Source organism: Perca flavescens, chromosome 15 (genome assembly GCF_004354835.1).
Source record: "Perca flavescens isolate YP-PL-M2 chromosome 15, PFLA_1.0, whole genome shotgun sequence".
Classification (NCBI taxonomy): Eukaryota; Metazoa; Chordata; class Actinopteri; order Perciformes; family Percidae; genus Perca; species Perca flavescens.
Genome location: NC_041345.1, coordinates 24,567,913 through 24,592,425, shown reverse-complemented (window position 1 = coordinate 24,592,425; position 24,513 = coordinate 24,567,913). Strand labels below are relative to the sequence as shown.

At 39.1% G+C, this 24,513-nt stretch overlaps 1 protein-coding gene across 4 annotated transcripts; it reads right to left on the bottom strand.

Annotated features, from left to right (window-relative positions):
- Positions 1-276: 276 nt before the first annotated feature.
- On the bottom strand, positions 277-18,560 carry syt5a (synaptotagmin Va). Of its 4 annotated transcripts, XM_028600593.1 has the most exons (12): positions 14,239-14,276; positions 13,147-13,172; positions 12,636-12,652; positions 9,281-9,444; positions 8,679-8,693; positions 6,501-6,679; positions 4,725-4,811; positions 3,796-3,963; positions 3,477-3,644; positions 3,233-3,350; positions 2,447-2,580; positions 277-1,613 (listed from the first exon to the last, which is right to left on the bottom strand). In XM_028600593.1, exons 4-12 carry the CDS (start codon positions 9,435-9,437, stop codon positions 1,404-1,406), a joined length of 1,236 nt encoding a protein of 411 aa, XP_028456394.1. In that variant the 5' UTR covers positions 9,438-9,444; positions 12,636-12,652; positions 13,147-13,172; positions 14,239-14,276; the 3' UTR covers positions 277-1,403. The 4 variants fall into 4 exon arrangements, with proteins under 4 accessions (XP_028456394.1, XP_028456396.1, XP_028456395.1 ...); XM_028600595.1 differs by lacking the exons at positions 12,636-12,652; positions 14,239-14,276 and adding an exon at positions 18,456-18,504; XM_028600594.1 differs by lacking the exon at positions 12,636-12,652 and having other exon boundaries at positions 14,239-14,251.
- Positions 18,561-24,513: the final 5,953 nt, after the last annotated feature.

The following is a 24,513-nucleotide window of genomic DNA, read 5'->3' as shown; positions in this document are numbered from 1 at the left end:
TTTTTCTGGTTCAAATAGAGGGTTTTGTTTTTTCAACAAGACATCTTCAACCCCAAATTATGCATTCAAGTGATTCTACTGTGTGTGTGTTTGTGTGTGAGAGTGACTTTCTGCTTGTAAAATGCAATTGAAACGATATCATGCGAGTGAAAGGATATCCTGTTCGCATGTGAGGATATGCTAGCACACGTGTGTGGGTGGGTGTGCACACATGTGAATCCAATCCAACCGTCAAACCATCTGTCATTGTTTGGAAATAATTTATTTATTCAGCTATTTATTTACAATCACATTGCAAATATCGAAATAGAAACCACAAACAGCTTTCCATTTTTAATGATTAACAACACACACACACACACACACACACACACACACACACACGCGCATAAATATCAATGTGCACACTCACCAAACACACAAGATCTCCACTCATTCAAACACAAGCACAGAAAGAGACACAAAGAGAAACAGAACAATAATCAGTAAAAACATGTAACTAAATGCAAAACATTTCACAAGGAAAAATCAAGTTTCGACAGTTTGGAAGATATGAGAGTTATCAGGGTAAACAGGAGGAAGTCATAAGGAAAGAGGAAATAAAGAAGAAACACACTTCAGCTCTGCAACAGCGGTTGAGAGCTACTCTAACAGAAAGGATGGATTTTTGGTGAGTATTTTATAGAGTATTTCTTTCATAGCAAGCTACAGGTGTTAAGGAAATACATATTAAAGGGGGACTTTCCCATTTTTAGACATAAAATTCACTGTACTCATCATAGGGAGAACACTTAGCCTCTGAAAACAGTTATATGTTTTCTTTCACTGTGGAGAAGCTTTTGAACATCTCACAAAAATAACCCTGATGATGCGCATCGTTTAACAGAAAGCATGTGTCAAGAAATGGGGGCATTGATAAAGACGCATAAAGACTTTTCAAATCGGAAAGTCGGGAGAACCTCACCAGCCCCAAAAGCATGTCTGCTCCGTGCGTTAACAGTACTGAAAGCTGTAGTAATATTCTGTTTATTAACAGTCTTCTGAGTCTCCCAATTTTATGGAAATTCAATACTAAATTTCCGGAGAACCCCTTTAATATTTAAATAGGTGTGTTGTTTGCCAAGTAAGTCGGTGACCGTAAATGTGCAGCGTTTCAGTGTATGCATGAGCTAATGCAAAAACATTTAGCTGCATTGTGTCAAAACAATATAAAGCACACATGTAGTCATATAAAGAGATCCCAAAATGAAATATTACAAAATGAATGATGATGTGAAACAGAAACAAATTAAAGAATACTTTTCAACAGGTTATTTCATAATACCTACAGTTGTTTCAAATGAAAATGTGTGTGTGTGTGTGTGTGTGTGTGTGTGTGTGTGTGTGTGTGTGTGTGTGTGTGTTTAGCGGATGGGGGCCTTCAGAGCAGCATCCACCTCCTCCTCTGGGCACAGCGAGTGCCACTGGGCCACTGGCCGCCTGGGATTGGCCAGCATGTCTGACCAGTGGCGCAGCCCGACACCTGAGGCGCCGTAGCCGATCCAGAACTTGCCAATGGCGTCGTTGCTGCCAAGCTTGTCATAGTCATACACAGTAATTATCACCTGGAGTTTCTGTACGCGGAGAGAGCCGAGGAGGAGAAGCTATGGTTAGACCAAATTCTTCTGCATGTACAGTAGGGCTGCACGATATGAGGACAATATCTAATTAAGATTATGTAGACTGATATTGTGACTGTGACATGATTCACGATATTGGAGGGAATCATTTTTGTATCATTCTTCTCAAATATTACAATTATTATAGGTTGATTTTAGGTTTTTTTCTTTAATCTGTAGGACATGTTTTGTAGGCTGGGACGTCTCTGCAGCACCACAATACTTAATTCAGAATGGTTTGACAAATATTTTGCCTTTAACAAATATTGCACCCCCCCTTCGATTTTGATATTGCACTAGTCCATATTGGGATTTCAAAAAAATTGAGATTAATTGTGCAGCCCTAATGTACTGTATATATTTCAATTAGGCTGAAACTACTTAGCCTGTAAAAACTGTTGCATAATATCTGCTGTAGCTAATGGGCTTCCCAACGTTCCAATGTAAAGAAACAACCCTGATGATGTCACATGGGTTATTTCGGCTTAAGCTTGGGCTTGTGCCTTAAACTTTTCACAAACTGGAGGTGAAAGAAGTAGGCATTTAGGGCGATATAAGGGTCCGTTGTTGAGATATTTCAGTGTGGACCAAAGTGGTGGACCAACTGACCTGACCCACAGTGCCAGTCCTGAAACCGCTAGCGTGGCTAATAATGTAGCCGTAAAAGAATGGAATCTTAATTTGAAACAATTAACTGAATGCAAGCTGAATACTGCTTTTATGATGAGCGAGAAGAACAAGTAAATGTCAAAGGAAATGTGTGTTGTATTTAACTCAAATGTACAAACCTGGATCATGGAGAAGGGGATCTCAAAGCTAAAACTCTCATTGAAGTAAGGATTCAGAGTGTTTTGTTTGACTGACGTCTTCTTCTTCTTTATTCGCTTCCCATTGTGCTGCAACACCACCTTAACAAAGGGATCTGAGAGAGAGAGAGAGAGAGAGAGAGAGAGAGAGAGAGAGAGAAACGACATCAGGCAGTGGATCAGGAGAGCCAGCAGGAAAACCGTGATGGTAGGTGTCCACTGCCAACTTGCCAAGCCTCATTTGCATGCTTCCCATTCATAAGTCTAAGGGAATGTTATGTCTCATCAAGTCTGGGCGCAATGCATTCTGGTAGCGTTGCGGCAACATTCGAATAGCTGGGCATTGAGTTTTATTTTATGCAAATAAGGAGCCGGCAGCTCGACTCATCCTCTCTCAGGAACTCATGGAAATCTTTTCAACTGACCGTTGTCGATCTGAAATGAAGACAGATTCCGCAACTGCATAGCCTGTGTCTCCCAAAAAATGTTTTCAGAAACATCGGTTAACTGTTTTTCATAAAATAAGAGGCGCCATGATGGTCTGTTTTAAAATTCGGGAGCAGACAGCCCCACGTGAAGCATTCGTCCAATCAGCTGCAGCCATCGCGGTTGTAGGAGGGTGTAGTCTGTTTTCTTTGCTTGTCAGTGGTCAGTGAAAAGAAGCCCACCAGCGTGGAATGCTGGGAAGCGGGGGCGATGATTGCCGGAAAAATAACGCCACAGTGGACGTGAACTGTAACTGCCATTCAGGCAAGTGTGTGTTTTTACCTGACAGTCCTCCAACATCCATCTTCTTCAAGTTCTTGGCTTCCATGATGTTAACTGTGAGCTTACCGGCCGTAGGGACGTAACGAAGAGAAATGCAGATATCACCTAGCTTCTCTTCCTGTGAAGGACATTACATATACATGGATGAGTTATCATATTGCCGAGGGCTTTGGTTGCTTTAAATGTTGGTAATGACTGTTACATTTATTGTATTTTTCAGTGGATGTAAAAAAAAATCATCTACCTCCTCTTTCTCTCCTCCGCTCAGATCCTTCCATTCGTGGATTGGCTGTGCAAGGTCTATACTGTTCATGGGAATCTTGATCTCGCCGATGGTGTCATGCTTACCAAAACGGTCAAAGTCAAACACCTGCAGCACCAGAATCTGACCACCCAACTCATTATAGGGTATCTGGAAAGGGATCATATAAAAAAAAGTGCTTAAGATGCTTTGATGTTCATGCTGGACAGTTTACAAATGCTACTGATAATATGATCAAAACAATTTCAATGTAAAGTTTACTGTTCATTCATTCACTGCCCTCCAGTATTGATGTACAGACCTTAAATGTGAAGGTCTCATTGAAGACCGGACAGAGGTTCTTGCGCTGGACTTTGGTCTCAAATTTCTTCTTCTTGTCCGGCAGCATGTAGACTTTGACATAGGGATCTGAGGTCCCCCCTATATCCATGGCTGGGAGGTCCTGAGCCTGGAGGATGCCAACTATCAGCTGGAGAAGGACGGGGAGATAAGATTAAGCAAAGATCCACTATACTAAAGAAGCACATTTCAAGCAGCGCCAATGGTATGAAACAGTATGCACTTCCTGTCTCCTAAATGGGCGTGACCTCTTGAAAGTGTAGTTAATGTTGTGTGGATGGATGAAAAGTTGTATTTGTATAATTTATGAATACTTTCTTTTGCTAACATGTAAAAGACATATTTAGCATTGCGGAATACGTTTTTTTTTTACCACATTCACCAACGTTAGTTGACATTAGCTTATCAGTGTTGCCACATCTTGCGAGAGTTTGTTCTTGAGATAGAAATGGGTCAGAACAAAGTTAATTTTCTCCTGATGTTCCATATTAGTGTCAGCATATGTGGCTTGTGAAAAATGGTCACCAAAGTAAAAATATTTACTTTGGTGACTATGAGGCAAAAGAATCGGTAATAATCTGTGTTCATGTTCACTTCTCCCATTGGAATCAATACACTCAGGACCTGCCGGTAGACTCCTAAAGAGGCGTGGCAGCGGAGAAACCCACGTGACACAGATAGAGGAAATTACTCTGAGTTGGGGCGTCGGTCCTAAACTGGTTTAAGCATTCCTGGGTCCTAAATCCTGAAATGAAGCTAGCTTTTCAGAATAAAGGGTGCCATCTTTACTGGCTACGTCTATGGTTTGGGCTCATTAATTCTTTCATTTCTGTGTTTGGGAGGTTTGATATTGGGGTGTGCTTGCAAAATACTACGTGCAGGTATGTGTACCTGGTTATCAGTAAAGTTATAGTCCAGTGAGTACTCCAGTTTGCCTAAGCTTTCCTTCTCCTCATCTTCCTTCCCTTCCTCTCCCTCCTGGAAGAAACACAGCATAGTTATCCATTAACAGAAAACAGCATTAAGGTCACACATTTCAAAATACGTCAATTTTGACCATACAGTGAAAATGACATGAGATAGGAAAGGGTTTTAAATATTCTGCGGAGGCCTGGGTCTTAAAAATACACTATGGAGAAATATTTTAATGAGCGTGCCCCCATTTTCTTTGTCAAAATGTCAACAAGTTTTAATCAAAAATTGTCTTTGCAATGTTTAATGAGCATGAAATGCATTCACGTAACACTGAATGTTAACACTACTAGAGTTTGTATAGTTTGTTTACAAGAAAACTCACATTTATGGTTCCACTGTGGTTTCCTTTTCAAAAAGAAAAGAAATTCCAGCACACACTTTTCACCTCTGCATTTGATTTATTTGGTCGGTTTTAGTTGGTTTTGGTTGTTTTTTACTGACCAAATAAACCAAATGCAGAGGTGAAAAGTGTGTGCTGGAATTGTTTTTCTGTATTTCTTTTGTGGTGCAGGGAAGTAATTCCCTGCACCACAAAAGAGACAAAGCAAGTGGTGTGTGTGTTGCTTTCTACTCATCCACTGTGGTTTCCCACATAATAGCATAATAGAATAATGTTACATTCCACATTCCATTCTGTGAGTCTCAAGAAAGTCGCTCACGTCCGTTTTGTGTATCCTCAATTGCAACACTGTTTTCCTATCTGTGTGAACAGACCTTGAGACAATCCTGGTCAAATTGTTTCACAACACATACTATCAGTAATCACGGACAAGCATTAGGCCTATAAGCATTGATGAAAGAAAATACTAATTGTTTTATCCTTTTGGTTTTGCAACAAGTATACATTTTATATTTATTCTTGTGACTACAAGCTTCTGCAATCCCAAGGGAACAGCAGCTGTTACTCTGTCATCCATTTTGCCTTTTGTGCCCAGTTTAAGCTGTCAGTTCGTTACTACTAGTCTCAACATGGATAAAAGCCAAACAGCTGTGGACTGTGAAGCAGTGATTGCAATCAGATACAAAGAGTGGAGCTCTAACTGCTGCTAACTCTATCGGTTGGCCTGTGGAGATGGTAGTCAGCCATGTACTGCTACACATGTTTCCAATTGCATATTTTCACCCGCCTTTAAGGAGTAGTTCATTTTGAGAAATATGCCTATTTGCTTTGCTAAGAGTTAATTGAGAAGATCAATGCTACACTCATGTCTGCACATTAGAGAAATATGATGCTGCAGCCAGCAGCTGGTTAGCTTAGCATAAAGGGGAAAACAGCTAGCCTAGCTCTGTCCAAAAGTATCAAAATCCACCTATCAGCTAGTATTATTTATCCCGCCAAATCAAGGAGGAACCACTCAAAAAAATGGATGGACTCTTTAGAAGAGGTGATTAATTAATGAATGTGTATGTCCTTTTCATCTCCAAAAACGCTGCTGTCTTTTTTTCTGCGGAGACATAAAACACATCACTCGAGCTTCTGCACTCGGAGGTCGCCTGACTACACCATTTTGTAAACATACTGAGAAATCCAGAGAGAGTTGTGTGGAGCTGATAGTCTTAATTAGCTTTGTATCAACTCATTTGGCAATGGCTTGAATGTAACAGACGTTCATTAAAATAAAGTAGTTGTGCACTTTAAACTCAGTCTAATTACCAATTACTCTCAACTCTCTCAACCTCAACATTTCTCACCTTCTTATCATCTCCAGCCTCTCCATCTTTGTCCTTCTTCCTGCGCCCTCGTCCTCCCTTCCTCTCTCGGACCTTCTTGGGCTTCTTGGCACCGAAGCACTTCTTGTAGATGCAGAATCCCATGCAGGCGATAAGGGCAAGGACTACAACCACAATGGCTCCCACCGCCCACATGGGCACTGAAGAATGGCGGAGAAAGGCATGTTTGCACCGTGTAGGTTTATAGGAAACAACATACACGGTAGACGACTGACGGACAACACCCTTTGGACAGGAAAAAAACTATGCTATGTGCTACTTCTGCTATGGTGATGTTATATTGTTTACAAAGAATGGAATTAGATACAATTATTTTGTGTCTTTTCTTTTATGTAATTATTGTTGTAATGCATGTAGCTTCTTGTAACATCTCAGTAGGATTTCATGCTCTGATCACATAATTCCGTGTGTTGTTGCAACATTAGCTTCTTGTTGTCCAGATCGGCCATGTTTTTTTTCTTTGTGTGAGAGCTTCGTAATATCAGGTAGTAAATTCTATTGTGGATACAGCAAAAAAGTTAAAATATTTCAACTTTGAATGGCAATGCCGTCTACCGTTGCCATAGTCTATATCCACGACATTTCAGGAAAATTACCCTGGATGTCCTTCATTTCATCAGGATGTCCGTCACTTTCCTCTTTCATTGTGTTGTAATTTTAAACTCCAGTGGATCTATGAGGACTATGGTTAACTGCTCCTCAGATCTCTGCAGGGTAAATCCAGACAGCTAGCTAGACTATCTGTCCAATCTGAGTTTTCTGTTGCACGACTAAAACAACCTTTGAACGTACACATGTTCCACCAAAACAAGTTCCTTCCCGAGGCTATTTTGCAGAGGCACCGTTGTTCTGTCCGGCGCCCAAGATGATTGTGATTGGTTTAAAGAAATGCCAATAAACCAGAGCACATTTTTCTCCTGTCCCTGAAAGCTGTGTGGACTAAGTGAGACTACCATGGCAACGGGTGGAGTATACATGCTGCCACCTGTTTACCCCGGCACCCAGTATACGAGAATGTTGATGATATATGCTGTTTGGGCGTTTTAGTTTAAACACAAATTAGTTCTTCTGCTGGAGACCCTCCTTCGCAGTGCTGTGGAGGAGGGTATGGCAATGCAAGACTACTGCTGCCAAGTATTCTCTGCTGGCCTCACCTAATTTTAGCGCCCTGCTCTCGCCCATTAAAATGATATCTGGTTTGCCGTCTATGATCTGCCTGAATCCACGCACAGTCTTGTTTCTTAAATTGAAGCTCAAACCTGCAATAACTAATGTTTTTTTGGCCACTTCAGAGCAGCAAAAACATTTGTTCTGTTTTTGGTCTCTGCCAACGGCTCTTTAGCTGCTAAATGCTCCACAGCTAACTGTGTCTGTCTGCTGAGCAGGTAGTGTACAGTGGGTTTTTAGAGCTTTTTAGCTGAAAACAGCTGCTTGCTGCGGCCGACAACATCGCTACAAGAGTGGTGAGAGTGAGCCAAAACAGTACAGTTGCAGCCGGACAGCTAAATAAGGATCCTAAACTCTAAAATGGGAGGAGGAGCCGATTCTGGTGATAAGCGACCCCTTTCACATAGTCATTTTATACATTGTTATTGTAAAAATATTGATTGTAGCTGCTTTAACCATTGGGTCACCACTGTTGGATTAGCAAAATCTCTGACATATCAAAGACTATTCGATCATTTCCTTTTCAAATTCTTGAAAAGTTCCCATAGGGGTGGAACATTTTGCGTGTCGGGTATGCCTTTAAAATGGTGGGGATTCAGCCTGAAGTCCCTGATTAATTGCAGTGTGATACAAAAGTTTATTTGCATAAAAAGTAAAATGTATCACTTATTATCTCATAAAGAGTTTATACCGGTATTAGTGCTATTTTTTATCATTTGTAACTTTTCATATTTAAATCTTTTGGGCGAAAGTGGGCTTCCGTAAGATTTGCTAAGAAGCCCAAGAGTGTAGCCTTTTTTTTAGCTGGTGAAGGGTGTGTCTCTATAATACTTCCATAATACTACATTCCTCTACTATAACAACTGTTGAACTTCTCTTGCAGAAGGCATTTAAACCTCGGTCAATACACAGCTGTTTTTCGCTACCTGTAGAAGACACGCATGAATGGTGCAAGACAAGAGATGGACTTACTCTTGAGTTTATGATCTTGAAGAGCAGAGCAGAGTGGTCACATGAAAAGATGAGAGAGGACAGAATAGAGAAATGAAAAACATGAGAATTGAAAATGAGATGACATGATGGCTTGATGATGGTATGTAGGTAATAGATTGATTCTTTTTTAGTTTGCATGTGTCTGTCTGCATACACGGGTTCATCTGTTAAACTGGCTTTAATTTTTAACCGACTAGAACAATACTATTGCCACACAAGCAATCGGGGCCTCACTGGGGGATTTAATATTTCACTTTGGAAAGTGTGTGTGTGTGTGTATGGGGGAGGGGGGGGGGTTGGGTTGGGGGGTCCAAAAAAATCAGTTTTTTTTCTAGACTTAACAAAGCTCCTCCAGATCTGCAGCAGACACATTTTGCAGATGTGTAAAATTGGTTGACCTCCCCTATATTTTAACTAAACAGGGCATAATTTATTGTACATACATTGCTTGTGCTTAAACAACTTAGTCTTTGAGAACACACACAATTTAACTTAATTTAAATGTGCGACAACAGCTATGAGCATTATTGTGTTTGCATTGTCCTTATGTGTGTATTTTATGCATTTGTGTTTGTGCTCACTTGGCAGGTGCGTGAGCTCATTGAAGAACTTGCTCTTCATGCTGGCAAACTGGTGGTTGGAGCGGTGCGAGGGGGATGATTGAATTGGTGGGGGCTCCCGCTCCTCCTCCTCGGCCGCCCTGCGGAGCCGCGCCCCGGCCACGCTGACCAATCGCATCTCTGCTCTGTGAAATCAAAGGAGAGCAGACAACAAACGGTCAACAACTTTATAATCTCCAAATCAATTGTGGTGACATTAAAACTACAACAAAGAGCTAACAACACATTTGTTCCCTCTTCAGATGTGTCCTTCATTTAAACATCATGCTATTTGACCTTTCACCTGGCTTTAATCTCTTTAATCCTCTCTTGCTCGCTTCCATCTCATCCCTCTCACTATTCACTCTTTAGTTTTAAGCTTTAAGCTCACAAAGACAAACTATACTCATAAAGGGAAAAAGGTTTTTATTTTATTGAGGTTTTACTGAAAAAGAAGTAGATACGTGGTGAGGAAATCCAGTGGTAAAGGAAGTACTCAATTTCTTTTACTTTAGTTAAAGTAGTAATACCATAATGTAAAAATACTCTTGCATTCAAAATGTAACATGTATTCAGCATTTAAATGTTATCACTTGTTGAGGTGGAGTTAATTCTAACTGCTTTATGTTGGGTAGTTTAAGCTGTAACAGTGGTTAGCTAATCATATATTTATATATATTTATTATATTATATTTGTAACAAAACTCTCAAACTGCAGAGTAGCATGTAATTTGTACAATATTATCCCCTAAATTGTAGTGGAGTAGAAGTATAAAGTAGCATAAAATGGAATTAAGGCTGGAAGTCAAGTGCCTTTATAATTCTACTTAAATACAGTACTTTAGCTACATTAGCATATTTTAGCCAATTTATGCAAAAGTTTCAGGCGAAAGTAATACAATATGTTTTGGACTATACCATTTTACAAACATGATTTTATTATTCAGGGAGAGGGTTAAAAACACAAATGCCCTATCCTAATTATTAAGTAAAATAACTACATTATGTTTTTGTGCTAATGCAGAGCAGCTGAGTGGGAAAAAAATGTCCATGTCAGCTTCCAACTTGTAGTTCAGAGTCGGAAAAATTGGGAATTTTTGACGCCCCACTATCTCCCAGATGGTGATAAGAACTACAGACATGTCAACAAACTGTTGGTAGAATGGCTGCAAATGCACCACCGGAGACAGTTTTATCAATAATAACACTCATTATTAATAACATAATTGATTCAGCTAATTTTATAGGACCTATAATTACATTTTTACACGTGGTAACTAACTGCTACAAATACGGAAGACAACAAAAGTAGCTAACTTAGGCTATTTATCTGATGTGGCTACCAGGTTAGCACTGGGGCTAACCACTTTAAAATAATGCACAAACACTTCCAAGTCGGAATAAAGGATGTTTTTCCTGATCTTCCCATTTTGACAACATTGTGTGAGGTACGTCACAAGCTAGTTCTTTAGCAAACTGGCTAGCAAACAACCAGTCACTGGCTGGATAGCTTTTTGGCTAACGTTAACCAGAGATGTATTTAGTACAGGGCTTCAGTACACTTTGGAGGTATTTGTATTTGTACTTAACCCCGACTATTCAAAATTAAGTGGACTGCAAATCGCAGTCAGCTAGCTAAACTTCAAGCATGCATTAAAGATATAAAATCCTGGATGACCTACAATTTTCTGATGTTAAACTCTAACAAAAATGAAGTTATTGTGCTGGGCCCTAAACACCTCTGAATCTCGTTATCGAAAAATATAGTTACTCTGGATGGTATTGCCCTGTCCTCCAGCACTACTGTCAGAATTCTAGGAGTTATTTTTGATCAGGATATATCCTTTAATGCCCATCTAAAACAAACCTAAAGAACAGCCTTTTTTCATCTTCGTAACATTGCCAAAATTAAGAATTTCCTGTCTCAAAACAATGCTGAAAAACTAATCCATGCATTCGTTACTTCCAGGCTGGACTACTGTAATTCCTTACTGTCAGGTTGCTCAAATAAGTCCCTTAAGACTCTCCAGCTGGTCCAGAATTCTGCAGCACGTGTTCTCACAAGAACTAAGAAAAGATATCATATTTCTCCTGTATTAGCTTCTCTGCATTGGCTCCCTGTAAAATCCAGGATTGATTTTAAAATCCTTCTCCTGACCTACAAAGCTCTAAATGGTCTAGCACCATCATGTCTAGAGCTCCTAGTACCTTATTGTCCCACTAGAGCACTGCGCTCCCAGAATGCACTCTAGGAACTTGTGGTTCCTAGAGTCTCTAAAAGTAGAATGGGATCCAGAGCCTTCAGCTATCAGGCTCCTCTCCTGTGGAACCAGCTCCCAGTATGGGTTCGGGGGGCAGAAACCGTCACCGCATTTAAGAATGAACTTAAATCTCTCCTCTTTGATAAAGCTTATAGTTAGGGAGTGAGGAGTTGCAGTGTCCACCTAGCCCGGCCACCTGCTTCTCTTCATAGTCGCAGATTAATAATATAACAAAAGTAGAGGGAGGCAGGCCAGTACAGCCCGATCTGGCAGGGGAGAGTTCTAACCCCGAGCAGGCTCCTCTCCTTAACCTGTCTCTCTTAGTTACGCTGTTATAGTTCTAGAGTGCCAGGGGACTTTCCTTACCTCTTTTGACACACTGAGTTGCTCTCTCCTCTCCCTTTCCATTTGTTCGCATCCCGTCCCAGAAATGCTTGTTACTAACCTAGCTCTGAGGAGTTTCCTCCCCGGAGTCCTTTTGTTTTTGTTTTTTTTGTTTTTGTTGTTGTTTATATTTCCTTGGAGTATATTGAACCAAGATCTTGGTTGCAGCTGTCGCCGTGGTCCTGCTGCACTTCCTGCTAAGCTCTGCGGTGCCCTGCAATGTCATGCTGCTTCCTGCTGAACCCTGCTGCTTCCTGCTACGTCCATCCATTCTCCGCTGGGTCACGCTACATCCTGTAATGCCCTGTAGCGCCCTGATATGACATGAACTACTACGACTACCATTTGAAGTCACTGTTCCATTATCTTTAATGTGACTATTATTGCCACTGTTCATCCCATCCCCAACCGGCACCGCCAGACACTGCCTACCAAGAGTCTGGGTCTGTCCGAGGTTTCTTCCTAATAGGGAGTATATCCTCGCCACTGTCGCACTGCTTGCTCTTGGGGGACTTATTAGAATTGTTGGGGCTTTGTAAATTATAGAGTGTGGTCTAGACCTACTCTATCTTTAAAGTGTCTCAAGATAACTCTTGTTATGATTTGATACTATAAATAAAATTTAATTGAATTGAAATTATTTTGCTCTTTTGTTAAATTGCTAGATGTGGTGTTCATATTTCATGGCTCACCTTTGCTCTTCCTTGTCCTGCAAATAGTGAAAATGGCTATGAACGTGTTGTTTAAACGCTCTGGCCAACAAAATACAACCTATTTAGGGATCAAGTAGTTTCCACATTAACACTTAAAGCTCATGAGCACACCTAAGGACCATTTACACAGCACACAGTTTGACTGGTCAAAGCAGGAAATGCACAGGTGTTACTAATAACATTAACAAGGCCAGCCATGACAGTGTGACAATGAGCAAGCACAATATTAGGACCCTGAAACTGAAGTAACTAATTAGAATTCAACCATCACTAATTTTATTATTTACACCTCTACTTTTTCTACTGTAGCATGTCAAATGTCTTCTGCCTATTAAGTACACAATCCCAATACAAAGACAATCTTAACAAAATTGAAATTAGAATTTGTAAAACTATTCCTGCTTTGTTTTATTTCCAATCCCCATGTTGAAAGAGTTCATATTACGCATAATGTGAATTAAGGTGTATAAATTGCAACTAGAAAACATACCTTCTGCCAAATCCCTGCCTGTGGCCCTGGGTAGAAGCAATAAAATAATCATGAGAATCTCTTAAGGACTTCTGTGCCCTGTAAAGAGTTCAGCTTGTCAGTTGTCAGTTGCACACAGGCTGACATTTAAACACACATATGCCCCACCCACAGTGGACATCCCTCTGTCGCTGCACAGCGATGTAACAGGATTAATTGCCAAAGGTAATCCAAAAATCCCTCGGCTTTAACAAATTAAGTACAGTTTGCCTCTCTGCATCTCCTCCCCTTTCTCCGCCCATTCCACCATTATCTCTCCTTCCTCCCTCTCTTATGTTGTCCCCGTCTGTCTGTTATTTATCCTCCCTCGTGACAGCTGGAATAAAGACATTACACACACAGATGTACACATCATATTCACGAGATGTGATTCAGGTGGCGAGCTGTGTTACATCAACCCTTTTACCTCCCTGGACTGCATTAGCAGAGGATTTGAGAGGGGGACCTGAGTGTGTCAGTGTGTGTGGTAGCTAGCTAGCTGAGCTTAATTAGCATAGATAGATTGATAGATAGATAGTGTAGATAGATAGATAGATAGATAGATAGATAGACAGATAGATAGATAGATAGATAGATAGATAGATAGATAGATAGATAGATAGATAGATAGATAGAAAAAACAGGGGAGATAGGGGGAAACAGCTAGCCTGGCAGTGATAAAAGGAAATCAAAATTAAATGAAACAATAACAATTTGTTTTGGCCAGGCACAGTAACTTCCTGGAGTCTTTGGTAGCGGCCTGGCAACTGCCCAGAGCCAAGAAATAGTCCGCCAGTTGTACAAATGATATAGTTTTTAGTGAGCTTTAGAGATGCAGGTAGGCAGATTTGGTTTACTTCAGACCAAAGGGGTAAGCGAGCGTCTGGCAAGCGTAGCTCCTATGGCGCCATTTTGATGCTAACAAGCACTCATCCCCCCGTTTGCATCCCATTGACTGTCATTTATTTTGACGCCACTTTGACAGCGAATAACTTTACATCTGAAGCGTTTAAAGACTATTTGTCCATTGTTTATTTCTAAAGAAACATGACAATGTATAAAAGGTTCCATTACCTTGTATCTCACGTTATGGCTCCGTAGCAGACGTTTTTGTAAAAATAGGCTAACGACTGGGTCATTACTGTTGCATAGTAGAGGAATTACCGTATAGTACAGGAGAAGCTCACAGGCAGTTTCGACTTACATTAGCTGTTTAAGTTCAATTACTAATGTTTACTAGCATTTTAGTTAGCAATAATTAGCCTGTGTCCATGTTATGTCCTAACATATACCTACGCTCTCCGTCTCTGTAAGATTGGGAATGATTGAGATTTCTCTTGGCACAGCTACCAGAAGACTTACAACTTTCAGACACGTTGCTCACGTCACATCTACATCTTCAAGCTCAGTTGGAGGCTACGCTCAGCCATCACCGGAAAAGTGCTTCTAATATCCTTCATGGTCTGTCCAGAGCAACGGGATATGTTGGTCCATTCTATATATACTGTCTATGCTTTAGACAAAGCCAAACTAGCTGTTTCCCCCTTGTTTCCAGTCTTTATGCCATTCGAAACTAACAGATAATTGCTGCTAGGTTTTAAGCGTCCGTGCACGCAAGTGTTTTTAGCTCCAGTAGAAGAACGAAACATTGGCATCAGTGTCAGTATTGTCAAAGGTCTCCGTTTGCGGCCACAACCCCGCAGATTCCAAACCAAAACGCGTCAGAAGTGTTTTAAATTTTTTTAAACAATATTCGTTTTTAAACCAAAATGTAGCAATGTGGGTGCCTGGTTAGCTCACCTGGTAGAGCAGGCGCCCATATTTAGAGGTTTAGTCTTCGACGCAGTGGCCACGGATCCGACTCCAACCTGCAGCCCTTTGCTGCATGTCATTCCCCCCTCTCTCTCCCCTTTCAAGTCTAAGCTGACCTATAGAAATAAATGCCTAAAACAAGCTATATAGATAGATATACAAGATAATATAATATATAAAATGTAGCAATGTAGTGTATAATGTAGTAAATATAGCCTGAATTATCTGATCTATTGGATACATACACACAGACAAAAGCCTTTTAGGCACATCATTTGTATTTTCACAGTAGTGTTTTTTTTTATCAATTTGCACTACTGAAATCCACAAATTTAATTGACATACATTTCATGCTACACTGATACCATATCATGAAGATATATGGCAGATGGAAGCTAGGTTGGGTGTTTTACTCTCCATTACATCCCTGATGGTCAGGGTTTGACTGATAAGGGATTGTTTTCAATTCAGTAGCATTTTGTGTCTTTATGCAATATTGTAGGGAGAGGGGGGGAGCATTGACACTTGTAGGTATGTTGTATGGCAAAATTCACTCTGTAGTGCCAAATATGTCCATAATAGGAATTAAGTATGGTTTAATCGGATCATTTTAAGGGCAAATGAATATAATATATATATATAAGTATATGTATATACTGTATATATATATATATATATATATATATATATATATATATATATATATATATATATATATATGCACTTTAACTGTCTGATTGCAAAACCCCTGAAAAGTTTTGGAAGGAGCAGCCAATATACAAAATAAAATACAATTAAATGAATTAAAATAGCTAAATGGACCTCAATCATATCAATCAATACCATATCAATACCCACTGAACTCTGTCATTCTGCTGTTTCTGCCCGGACTCTGCATGTTGCATAATGACATTTTAGCTCAAGTTCAGGACACCCCAAAATCAGGATGATGACCACAGTTGTTATTTGGGTCATAGCAGATTAAGGCTGGACCGCTGCCAAAATCTTACATCAGTGAGTCAGAAACCTGATCAAGTTGATGAAGGAATATGTGTCTCTGTCCGGATATTGCACGATGGGGTAATCACCCTGCTGATATGAGAAAATTCCCAAAAAATATATTATTTTGCATCCTGGTTCATAGTTTGGAAAACCAAAGATTAGAAGACAAAATGAGAGCAAAGAGAAATATGTGGTGAGGTTGCTCTGGGGTAAAAAGAATGCAATGAATCTGGTTCAAAGCTAAATTAGAAGATGTTTAGGTTCTTAAAAGCAAAGGCTAATATAAAAAGATATTAAAAACTAATGCCACAGACAAAAAGGTCTGTCAACAGGGACATGATTTGTCAAAATATGACAACAACCTTTTATATTAAAGGAGAACTCCGGGCAATTTTTATGTTAATCTTAATCGCTATAAATATGTGAGTACAGTCGATAGCAACAAAAAAAAAACAGAATCGGTCCTGGCAAACTGGAGTTGTTGCAGATAATGCCCATAGCTCCCAGTGAGCTAAAACAGCACTTTTGGGGGCATATTCTAAAGAGTGCCTCAGTTTGCTAGGACCGATTCTGTTTGTTTTTTTTGCTATCAACTGTACTCACATATTTATAGCGATCAAGATTAACGTAAAAATTGCCCGGAGTTCTCCTTTAACATACTGTAGGAAATAACAGTGTTTGACATATTTAACAAAACTCACATCATGAACAATAAAACGTGAGTCATTGTGTTGCAAAGATCCACCAACGCTTGCAAGGTAATGGCACAAAAAGCTGAGAGAAAAGGTTCTGTATCAAAATGACTGTCACTGTATTATATCTTCCAACCCTAAAGCAAAGACTTCGGGGGTTAAAACACATTCACTGGGTGGCATTTTACTGGTTAAAGCTGAAGAAACTTAAAAACACTTTAACTTAATTATAACAGAGCCACCGTTGATGTTATTAGTAACACCTGTGCATTTCGTGCTATGACCAGTCAAAATGTGGGCTGTGTAAATGGTCCATGAGTGCCAATGGTATGTCCTCATATGTGTGTGTGTGTGTGTGTGTGTGTGTGTGTGTGTGTGTGTATGAGTGTTTTACATTATGCCACTTTGGATGTTTACTCTTGATCTCCTTTTGTGAACAATTTACAGTATAGTGATGCAAATCAAAGCTTGATTGGAAGCTTTCAGACACATCTCTCGTGTCTCTATCTCATAACACTTAGTGCAAAACCAAAATGTCATTCCTGGAGGAGCAAGAGACCACCAAAAGCAATGTGTTAACTCTGAAGACTGTGGCATGTAGTTCTTAGAGGCTCTATTTTTAGCAATACTACACGGACAGAGACGGACAGACAGACAGACAGACAGACAGACAGACAGACAGACAGACCGTTATTTCAATGTGTCTAGCCTATAAACATGGCTGTGCCTGTGATTATCAGGCAATTTCATTTTACCTGTGGTGACCTGTACAAGTGATGCTGCTTGATCATTTTAGACAAGATAACTGCAGTTAAAATAAAGGCTTTCGACTGTTTGCTGTAGATTTGCAGCTTTGTACAAAAAGCGCCAATAAACCTCACAGTAGCCTTTCTCAAGGTGCAAACAACCATCACCAAGCTGCACGATTTAAAGGTTATAATACCAGACACAATGTCAGAAACTTCATACAGGCTGTAGAGGTAAACATCAGTATTGCGGGTGATTGCACGTGAATACAGACTCTGTAAATAGCCGTGCATAAGCCTCCCTAATCCACTTCAACTAATCTTTGCCAGGTTTGGAAAACATCCTGCACAATGCGTAAAATCAAATGTTTCTCTCCTGCAGGAACTTTCACAATGAAATGCGAATGAAATGAAATTGTCAAATGATAGAGAATGAAATAAAAATTTGCTTTAAAGTACAAAATCAAATAGATTAACATTAACCTTGTGCTCCCTGTGAGCATAGCTGCCTCTTAACAGATTTACGGAACGACTGTAATACACAGAGAGAGATTAAACTGCAGCTGAAATTAGTCATTAATGGAAAATGAATCATGTTTCATGATCGAGTCATTCTCAAGTAAAAGCACAAAATATTTGTTGTTCTTCCTATTTAACCTGTTATTAAACCAGCATGTTTGAAGTGTTAAAGTAAAGTGATTTAAATACAGGCTGTTAGGAGGTTTGGGGAACGGGTTAAGGGAATGAGCTTATTTTTCCTGGTATCTTTTGTACGTTACTGCACAGTTTGTGTGTTTGATTAAAAATTAATTAAAAAAACAATTGAGGAAAAAACAAAAAATTGTTGTTTCAAGCTTATTGAATGCAATGGTTTGCTTCCAGCTCTGTTTCTCTGTTTTCAATTAATTGTAAATTTAACACGTTTAAGTTTTTTTGACTGTTTGTCTGAATCGCCCCACATAAAACACATAATTTGGCCCTGGTAACTAATGAGCTAATAACTCTAAAATGATACACAGCAAAACAGAATATAACTCACCTTTGTAGTGTCAGTCCCTCTCTTTGGTTATTTTATTTATGTTTTGCATCCAAATGTGCTCTAGACAAATCCACCACCACTGACTGATTAGAAGTCGTTGCACATAACACCCCCTCTCTCTTCCCCCTCCCCTTTCTGTGTTAATCTCCACAGTATCCCTCACTGCCAACGACTTACTGTCCACCTACACTGCAAAAAAAGTCTATCTTCAAGAGACAGTTCATCTAACACTATCCCTTTAAGTCTCATTTCTCTTAAAATCATTGACAATTTTGTTTACTGTATTCTGGTACTTTGTTTTCAGATACAGGTGTCACTCTGTTGAAAAAGTGAATTTAATACAAATCAGAAAGACTTGCGTTTCAGTAGGTTAAATAGTTTTAACCGTCATGGTGAGGTCACCAGCCAACCAGGTAAAATGTGAAAGTGGCTGGTAGATTCACTACACGTTGTTATGTGTATACTGCTGGACAAAAAAGTTCATTTTTAACCCTGATCATGTTTAAAATGATTGTTTTCTTTTCCAAAAAGAAGCGGAATTAAAGAGAGTCAAAATCCTCTGTCGTGGGAATTATGTAGTTGGAAGTCGTTCAAAGTATGTCAGTGCTTTCAGTTAAATTGCTGAGTCAGCTTCAGCACCCCAGACAGTGGTGGTTCCATTCAACACCCTGGACAGTGGTGGCTCCATTCAGCACCCTGGACAGCAGTGGTTCCATTCAGCACCCTGAACCGGAACCAACTGAATAGAGCTGCCAGTCATCTTCGCCATGATCTTAATATTAATAACTTTATTTCTGTTGCAGCTTTAAAAACAGAGTTTACATAGTGATTTGACAGAGAAAAGCCAGACAAACGCATATCAAGAAGTCAATATAACGACGGAGAGCTAAACAGTGTGACCAAACAATGGCAAGACAAAACTTGGGAAAATAAAACCAGGTAGTCAAAAGGTGCAAAACATAGTAGAAAGAAGACAAAATAAAAAAAAAAAAAAAACAAAGCAAATAAAATAATTGACCCCTGAAGGATGGGACTCTGGCAGCACTGACTGAGGTGATGCGGTGAAGTATCTGTGGCTGACTGGGACTAGGTCATAGTATACTATGTTGAAATAAGTCATAAAAAGTCATTGTGTAGTATGTTGAAAGTCATAAAAAAGTCATAGCATAATATGTGGGAAAAAGTCATAAAAAGTCATAGTATGTGGAAAAAGTCATAGTATAGTATGTCGATAAAGGTCATAAAAAAGTCTTAGTACAGCATGTCAAAAAAGCCATAATATGTAGTATGTCAAAAAAAAGTCATAGGAAAGTCATAGTATAGCATGTCAAAAAAAGTCATAAGAAAGTCATAGTATAGTATGTCGAAAAAGTCACAGTATAGTATGTTGAATGTCATGAAAAGGACTTAGCATAGATGTTGAAAAAGTCATAAAAAGTCATAGTATAGTATGTTGAATGTCATGAAAAGGACTTAGCATAGATGTTGAAAAAGTCATAAAAAGTCATAGTATAGTATGTCAAATAAAGGCATAAGAAAGTCATAGTATAGTATGTCGAAAAAAGTCATAGTATAGTATGTCAAAAAACGTCATAGTATAGTATGTTGAAAAATTCATAAAAAGTCATAGTATAGTATGTCAAACAAAGTCATAAAAGGTTATAGTACAGTGAGGAAAATAAGTATTTGAACACCCTAGTATTTTGCAAGTTCTCCCACTTGGAAATCATGGAGGGGTCTGAAATTGTCATTGTAGGTGCATGTCCACTGTGAGAGACATAATCTAAAAAAAAAATCCAGAAATCACAATATATGATTTTTTTAACTATTTATTTGTATGATACAGCTGCAAATAAGTATTTGAACACCTGTCTATCAGCTAGAATTCTGACCCTCAAAGACCTGTTAGTCTGCCTTTAAAATGTCCACCTCCACTCCATTTATTATCCTAAATTAGATGCACCTGTTTGAGGTCGTTAGCTGCATAAAGACACCTGTCCACCCCATACAATCAGTAAGAATCCAACTACTAACATGGCCAAGACCAAAGAGCTGTCCAAAGACACTAGAGACAAAATTGTACACCTACACAAGGCTGGAAAGGGCTACAGGGAAATTGCCAAGCAGCTTGGTGAATAAAGGTCCACTGTTGGAGCAATCATTAGAAAATGGAAGAAGCTAAACATGACTGTCAATCTCCCTTGGACTGGGGCTCCATGCAAGATCTCACCTCGTGGGGTCTCAATGATCCTAAGAAAGGTGAGAAATCAGCCCAGAACTACACGGGAGGAGCTGGTCAATGACCTGAAAAGAGCTGGGACCACCGTTTCCAAGGTTACTGTTGGTAATACACTAAGACGTCATGGTTTGAAATCATGCATGGCACGGAAGGTCCCCTGCTTAAACCAGCACATGTCCAGGCCCGTCTTAAGTTAGCCAATGACCATTTGGATGATCCAGAGGAGTCATGGGAGAAAGTCATGTGCTCAGATGAGACCACAATAGAACTTTTTGTTCATAATTCCACTAACCGTGTTTGGAGGAAGAAGAATGATGAGTACCATCCCAAGAACGCCATCCCTACTGTGAAGCATGGGGGTGGTAGCATCATGCTTTGGGGGTGTTTTTCTGCACATGGGACAGGGTGACTGCACTGTATTAAGGAGAGGATGACCGGGGCCATGTATTGCAAGATTTTGGGGAACAACCTCCTTCCCTCAGTTAGAGCATTGAAGATGGGTCGAGACTGGGTCTTCCAACATGACAATGACCCAAAGCACACAGCCAGGATAACCAAGGAGTGGCTCTGTAAGAAGCATATCAAGGTTCTGGTGTGGCCTAGCCAGTCTCCAGACCTAAACCCAATAGAGAATCTTTGGAGGGAGCTCAAACTCCGTGTTTCTCAGTGACAGCCCAGAAACCTGACTGATCTAGAGAAGATCTGTGTGGAGGAGTGGGCCAAAATCCCTCCTGCAGTGTGTGCAAACCTGGTGAAAAACTACAGGAAACGTTTGACCTCTGTACTTGCAATAAAGGCTACTGTACCAAATATTAACATTGATTTTCTCAGGTGTTCAAATACTTATTTGCAGCTGTATCATACAAATAAATAGTTAAAAAATCATATATTGTGATTTCTGAATTTTTTTTTTTTTTTTTTTTTTAGATTATGTCTCTCACAGTGGACATGCACCTACGATGACAATTTCAGACCCCTCCATGATTTCTAAGTGGGAAACTTGCAAAATAGCAGGGTGTTCAAATACTTATTTTCCTCACTGTATATCATGTCGAAAAAAGTCATAAAAAGGCATATTAAAGCATGTCGAAAAAAGTCAGAAATAGGTCATAGGATAGTATGTTGAAAAAGTCAAAAAGAAATAGTATAGTATGATGAAAAAAGTCATAGTATAGTACACGTATGTCTAAAATGGTCATAGTATTGTATATTATAAAAAGTCATATTGTAGTATGTTGAAAAAAGTCATAGTATAGCATGTCTCAAAAATAAATGAAAAGGCATAGTAAAGCATGTCGAAAAAAGTCATTGCCACGTCCCCACCTGCCGTGGCTTCCGCACAGTGACAGTCTGGTGTGTATGTGTGAATGGGTTTTGTTTTATTTCTTCATTTTATAATACCTGCTGTGTGTTTGGTGTGTTTTGGTTTTCTGTCTGTCTGTGTTCCTGTTTCCAGCTGCATGTTCCACAGAGTGTGGACACCACCCCCCCTGCTGACTCTCCTCACACCTGGCACCAATCCCAATCAGCGCACCTGCTACTCATCCTGCTTCATTCAACTGCCTTCAAATACCAGCCTGACTTTCCTCTCCCTGCCGGATTGTTGCTTACCGATGAGTAGGCGTATTCACCAGCTTTTGAGATTTGTATTTAGTCTAGTTTCTTGTTTTTGTATTGCTCTGTTTCCTGACGTTACTAACTGGAATATCTCTGTCCTAGGAATAACCCACCTTCAGATCATCTGCTGCCAATTACCACGCCACGCACTGGAACATCTTTTTTGCAGCCGCACTGAAGAACACAGCCCAGCACCCCTTCTGCCAGCCCAGCCTCGGACCCAGCACCCCACTGCCGGCCCACAGTCACCACTTCAAATAAATAATTGTTTATCACCTACTCCAGTCTGCGCCTGAGTTCTGTACCCCACTCATGATAGTCATGAAAGAGTCATAGTGTGTAGTATGTTGAAAAAAAGTAATAAAAGTCATAGTATTTCATGTCGAAAAAGTCATAGTATAGTATGTCGAAAAAAGTTATGAAAAAGTCACAGGATTTAATTTAGAAAAAGTGATTTTAAAAAATCATAGTATAGTATGTCTAAAAAAGTCATAGTATAGCATGTTGAAAAAAAACATAAAGTCATAGTATTGCATAATGAAAAAGTCATAGTATAGTATGTCAAAAAAAGTCATAAAGTAATAGTATACTATGTAGAAAAAGTCATGAAAGGTCATAGCAAAGCATGTAAAAAAAGTAATCAAAAGGTCATAACAGCATGTTGACAAAGTAATAGTATAGTATGTCAAAGAAAAGTCATTAAAAAAGTTATGGTATAGTATGTCGAAAAAGAATCTAAAAAAAGTCATAGTATACTATGTCCAAAAAAGTTAGAAAGAGGTCATAGTATAGCATGTTGAAAAAATTAATCAAAAGGTCATAAAATAGCATGTTGAAAAAGTCATAGTATAGTATGTTGATTGAAGTCATGAAAGGTCATAGTATAGCATGTTGAAAAAAGTCATAAAAAGGCATAGTAGAGCATGTTGAAAAAAAGTCAGAAGGAGGTCATAGTATAGCATGTTGAAAAAACGTCATGAAAAGGTCATAGCATAGAATGTTTAAAAAGTCATAGTATAGTATGTCGAACAAAGTCATAAAAGGTTATAGTATAGCATGTCGAAAAAAAGCCATAAAAAGGCATAGTATAGCATGGCGAAAAAAATCATTAGAAAGTCATAGTATAATATGTTGAAAAAGTCATAAAAGACATAGTATAGTATGTGGAAAAAGTTAAAAAATGACATAGTATAGCATGTTGAAAAAAAGCCATAAAAAGGCATTGTATAGCATGATGAAAAAAGTCATGAAAAAGTCATAACATAGCATGTTGAAAAATGACATAGTATACTATTGTCGTGGAAGTTTCCTTTGCCGCAGGGGGGAGAGTTTTCAGAGTTTAGTAAATTGAAACAAATAAGACAGACTGAGACTAAAACCAAGTTGGGTTTTTGTATTTTATTAAAAACATATATATATTTGGAAATATAGGAGCAACATGATTTCACAAAAGGCCGCAGCCCAGTGTGGAGTTAGTTTCTCAAATGAGTGAACAGAACACTAGGCTTTTATGCATCTTCAGAGTGACAGCACACACGCACTTGGATTATTATGACGCTACAATTTTGACAGGTAATCTGATACACATGAAGACAATCAGAGAAATGCAAGAGACATCTTGGAGTCATCTCACCTCCGCCTCCCTGTAAGACTTTCACCCCCCAGTTACATCTTAACTGGCATGGGAAAACATGAGATAGTTTTAGGGTGACCTTGTACCTTTATCGGTTCAGGCAAACTCACATTTCACACAATGCTCACATTATGTTCCAGACTGGATGTCTCAAAAAGTTAGAATCAAAATCTACATGTGGGAAATGAGATAGACTCTTTCAGCATTTGTGAGAGAATTAAAGTAGAAATAAAACCTAAAAATATAAGGCATTATGCTTAAATGTAATTTTTCCCATTACACTATGTCGAAAAAAGTCATAACAAAGTCATAGTATCGTATATCGAAAACAGGGATTAAAAAGCCATAGTAAAGTATGTCAAAAAAAGGGATAAAAAAGCCATAGTATAATATGTCAAAAATATGAATTAAAATGCCATAGTATAGTATGTCGAAAAAACTTTTTGAAAAAGCCATAGTATAGTATGTAGAGAAAAGGGATTAAAAAGCCATAGTATAGTATGTTAAATAAGCCATAATATAGTATGTCAAAAAGAGTGATACAAAGCCATAGTATAGTATGTCGAAAA

Bases quoted from the DNA above. Each gene is read 5' to 3' on its own strand.
- syt5a (XM_028600592.1), bottom strand. From the start codon at position 9,437: ATGCGATTGGTCAGCGTGGCCGGGGCGCGGCTCCGCAGGGCGGCCGAG. The intron at 3,964-4,724 runs GTACACATACCT...GTCCTTCTCCAG, and splicing joins ATAACTTTACTGATAACCAG to CTGATAGTTGGCATCCTCCA. The intron at 3,645-3,795 runs GTCTGTACATCA...ATCCCTTTCCAG, and splicing joins ATGAGACCTTCACATTTAAG to ATACCCTATAATGAGTTGGG.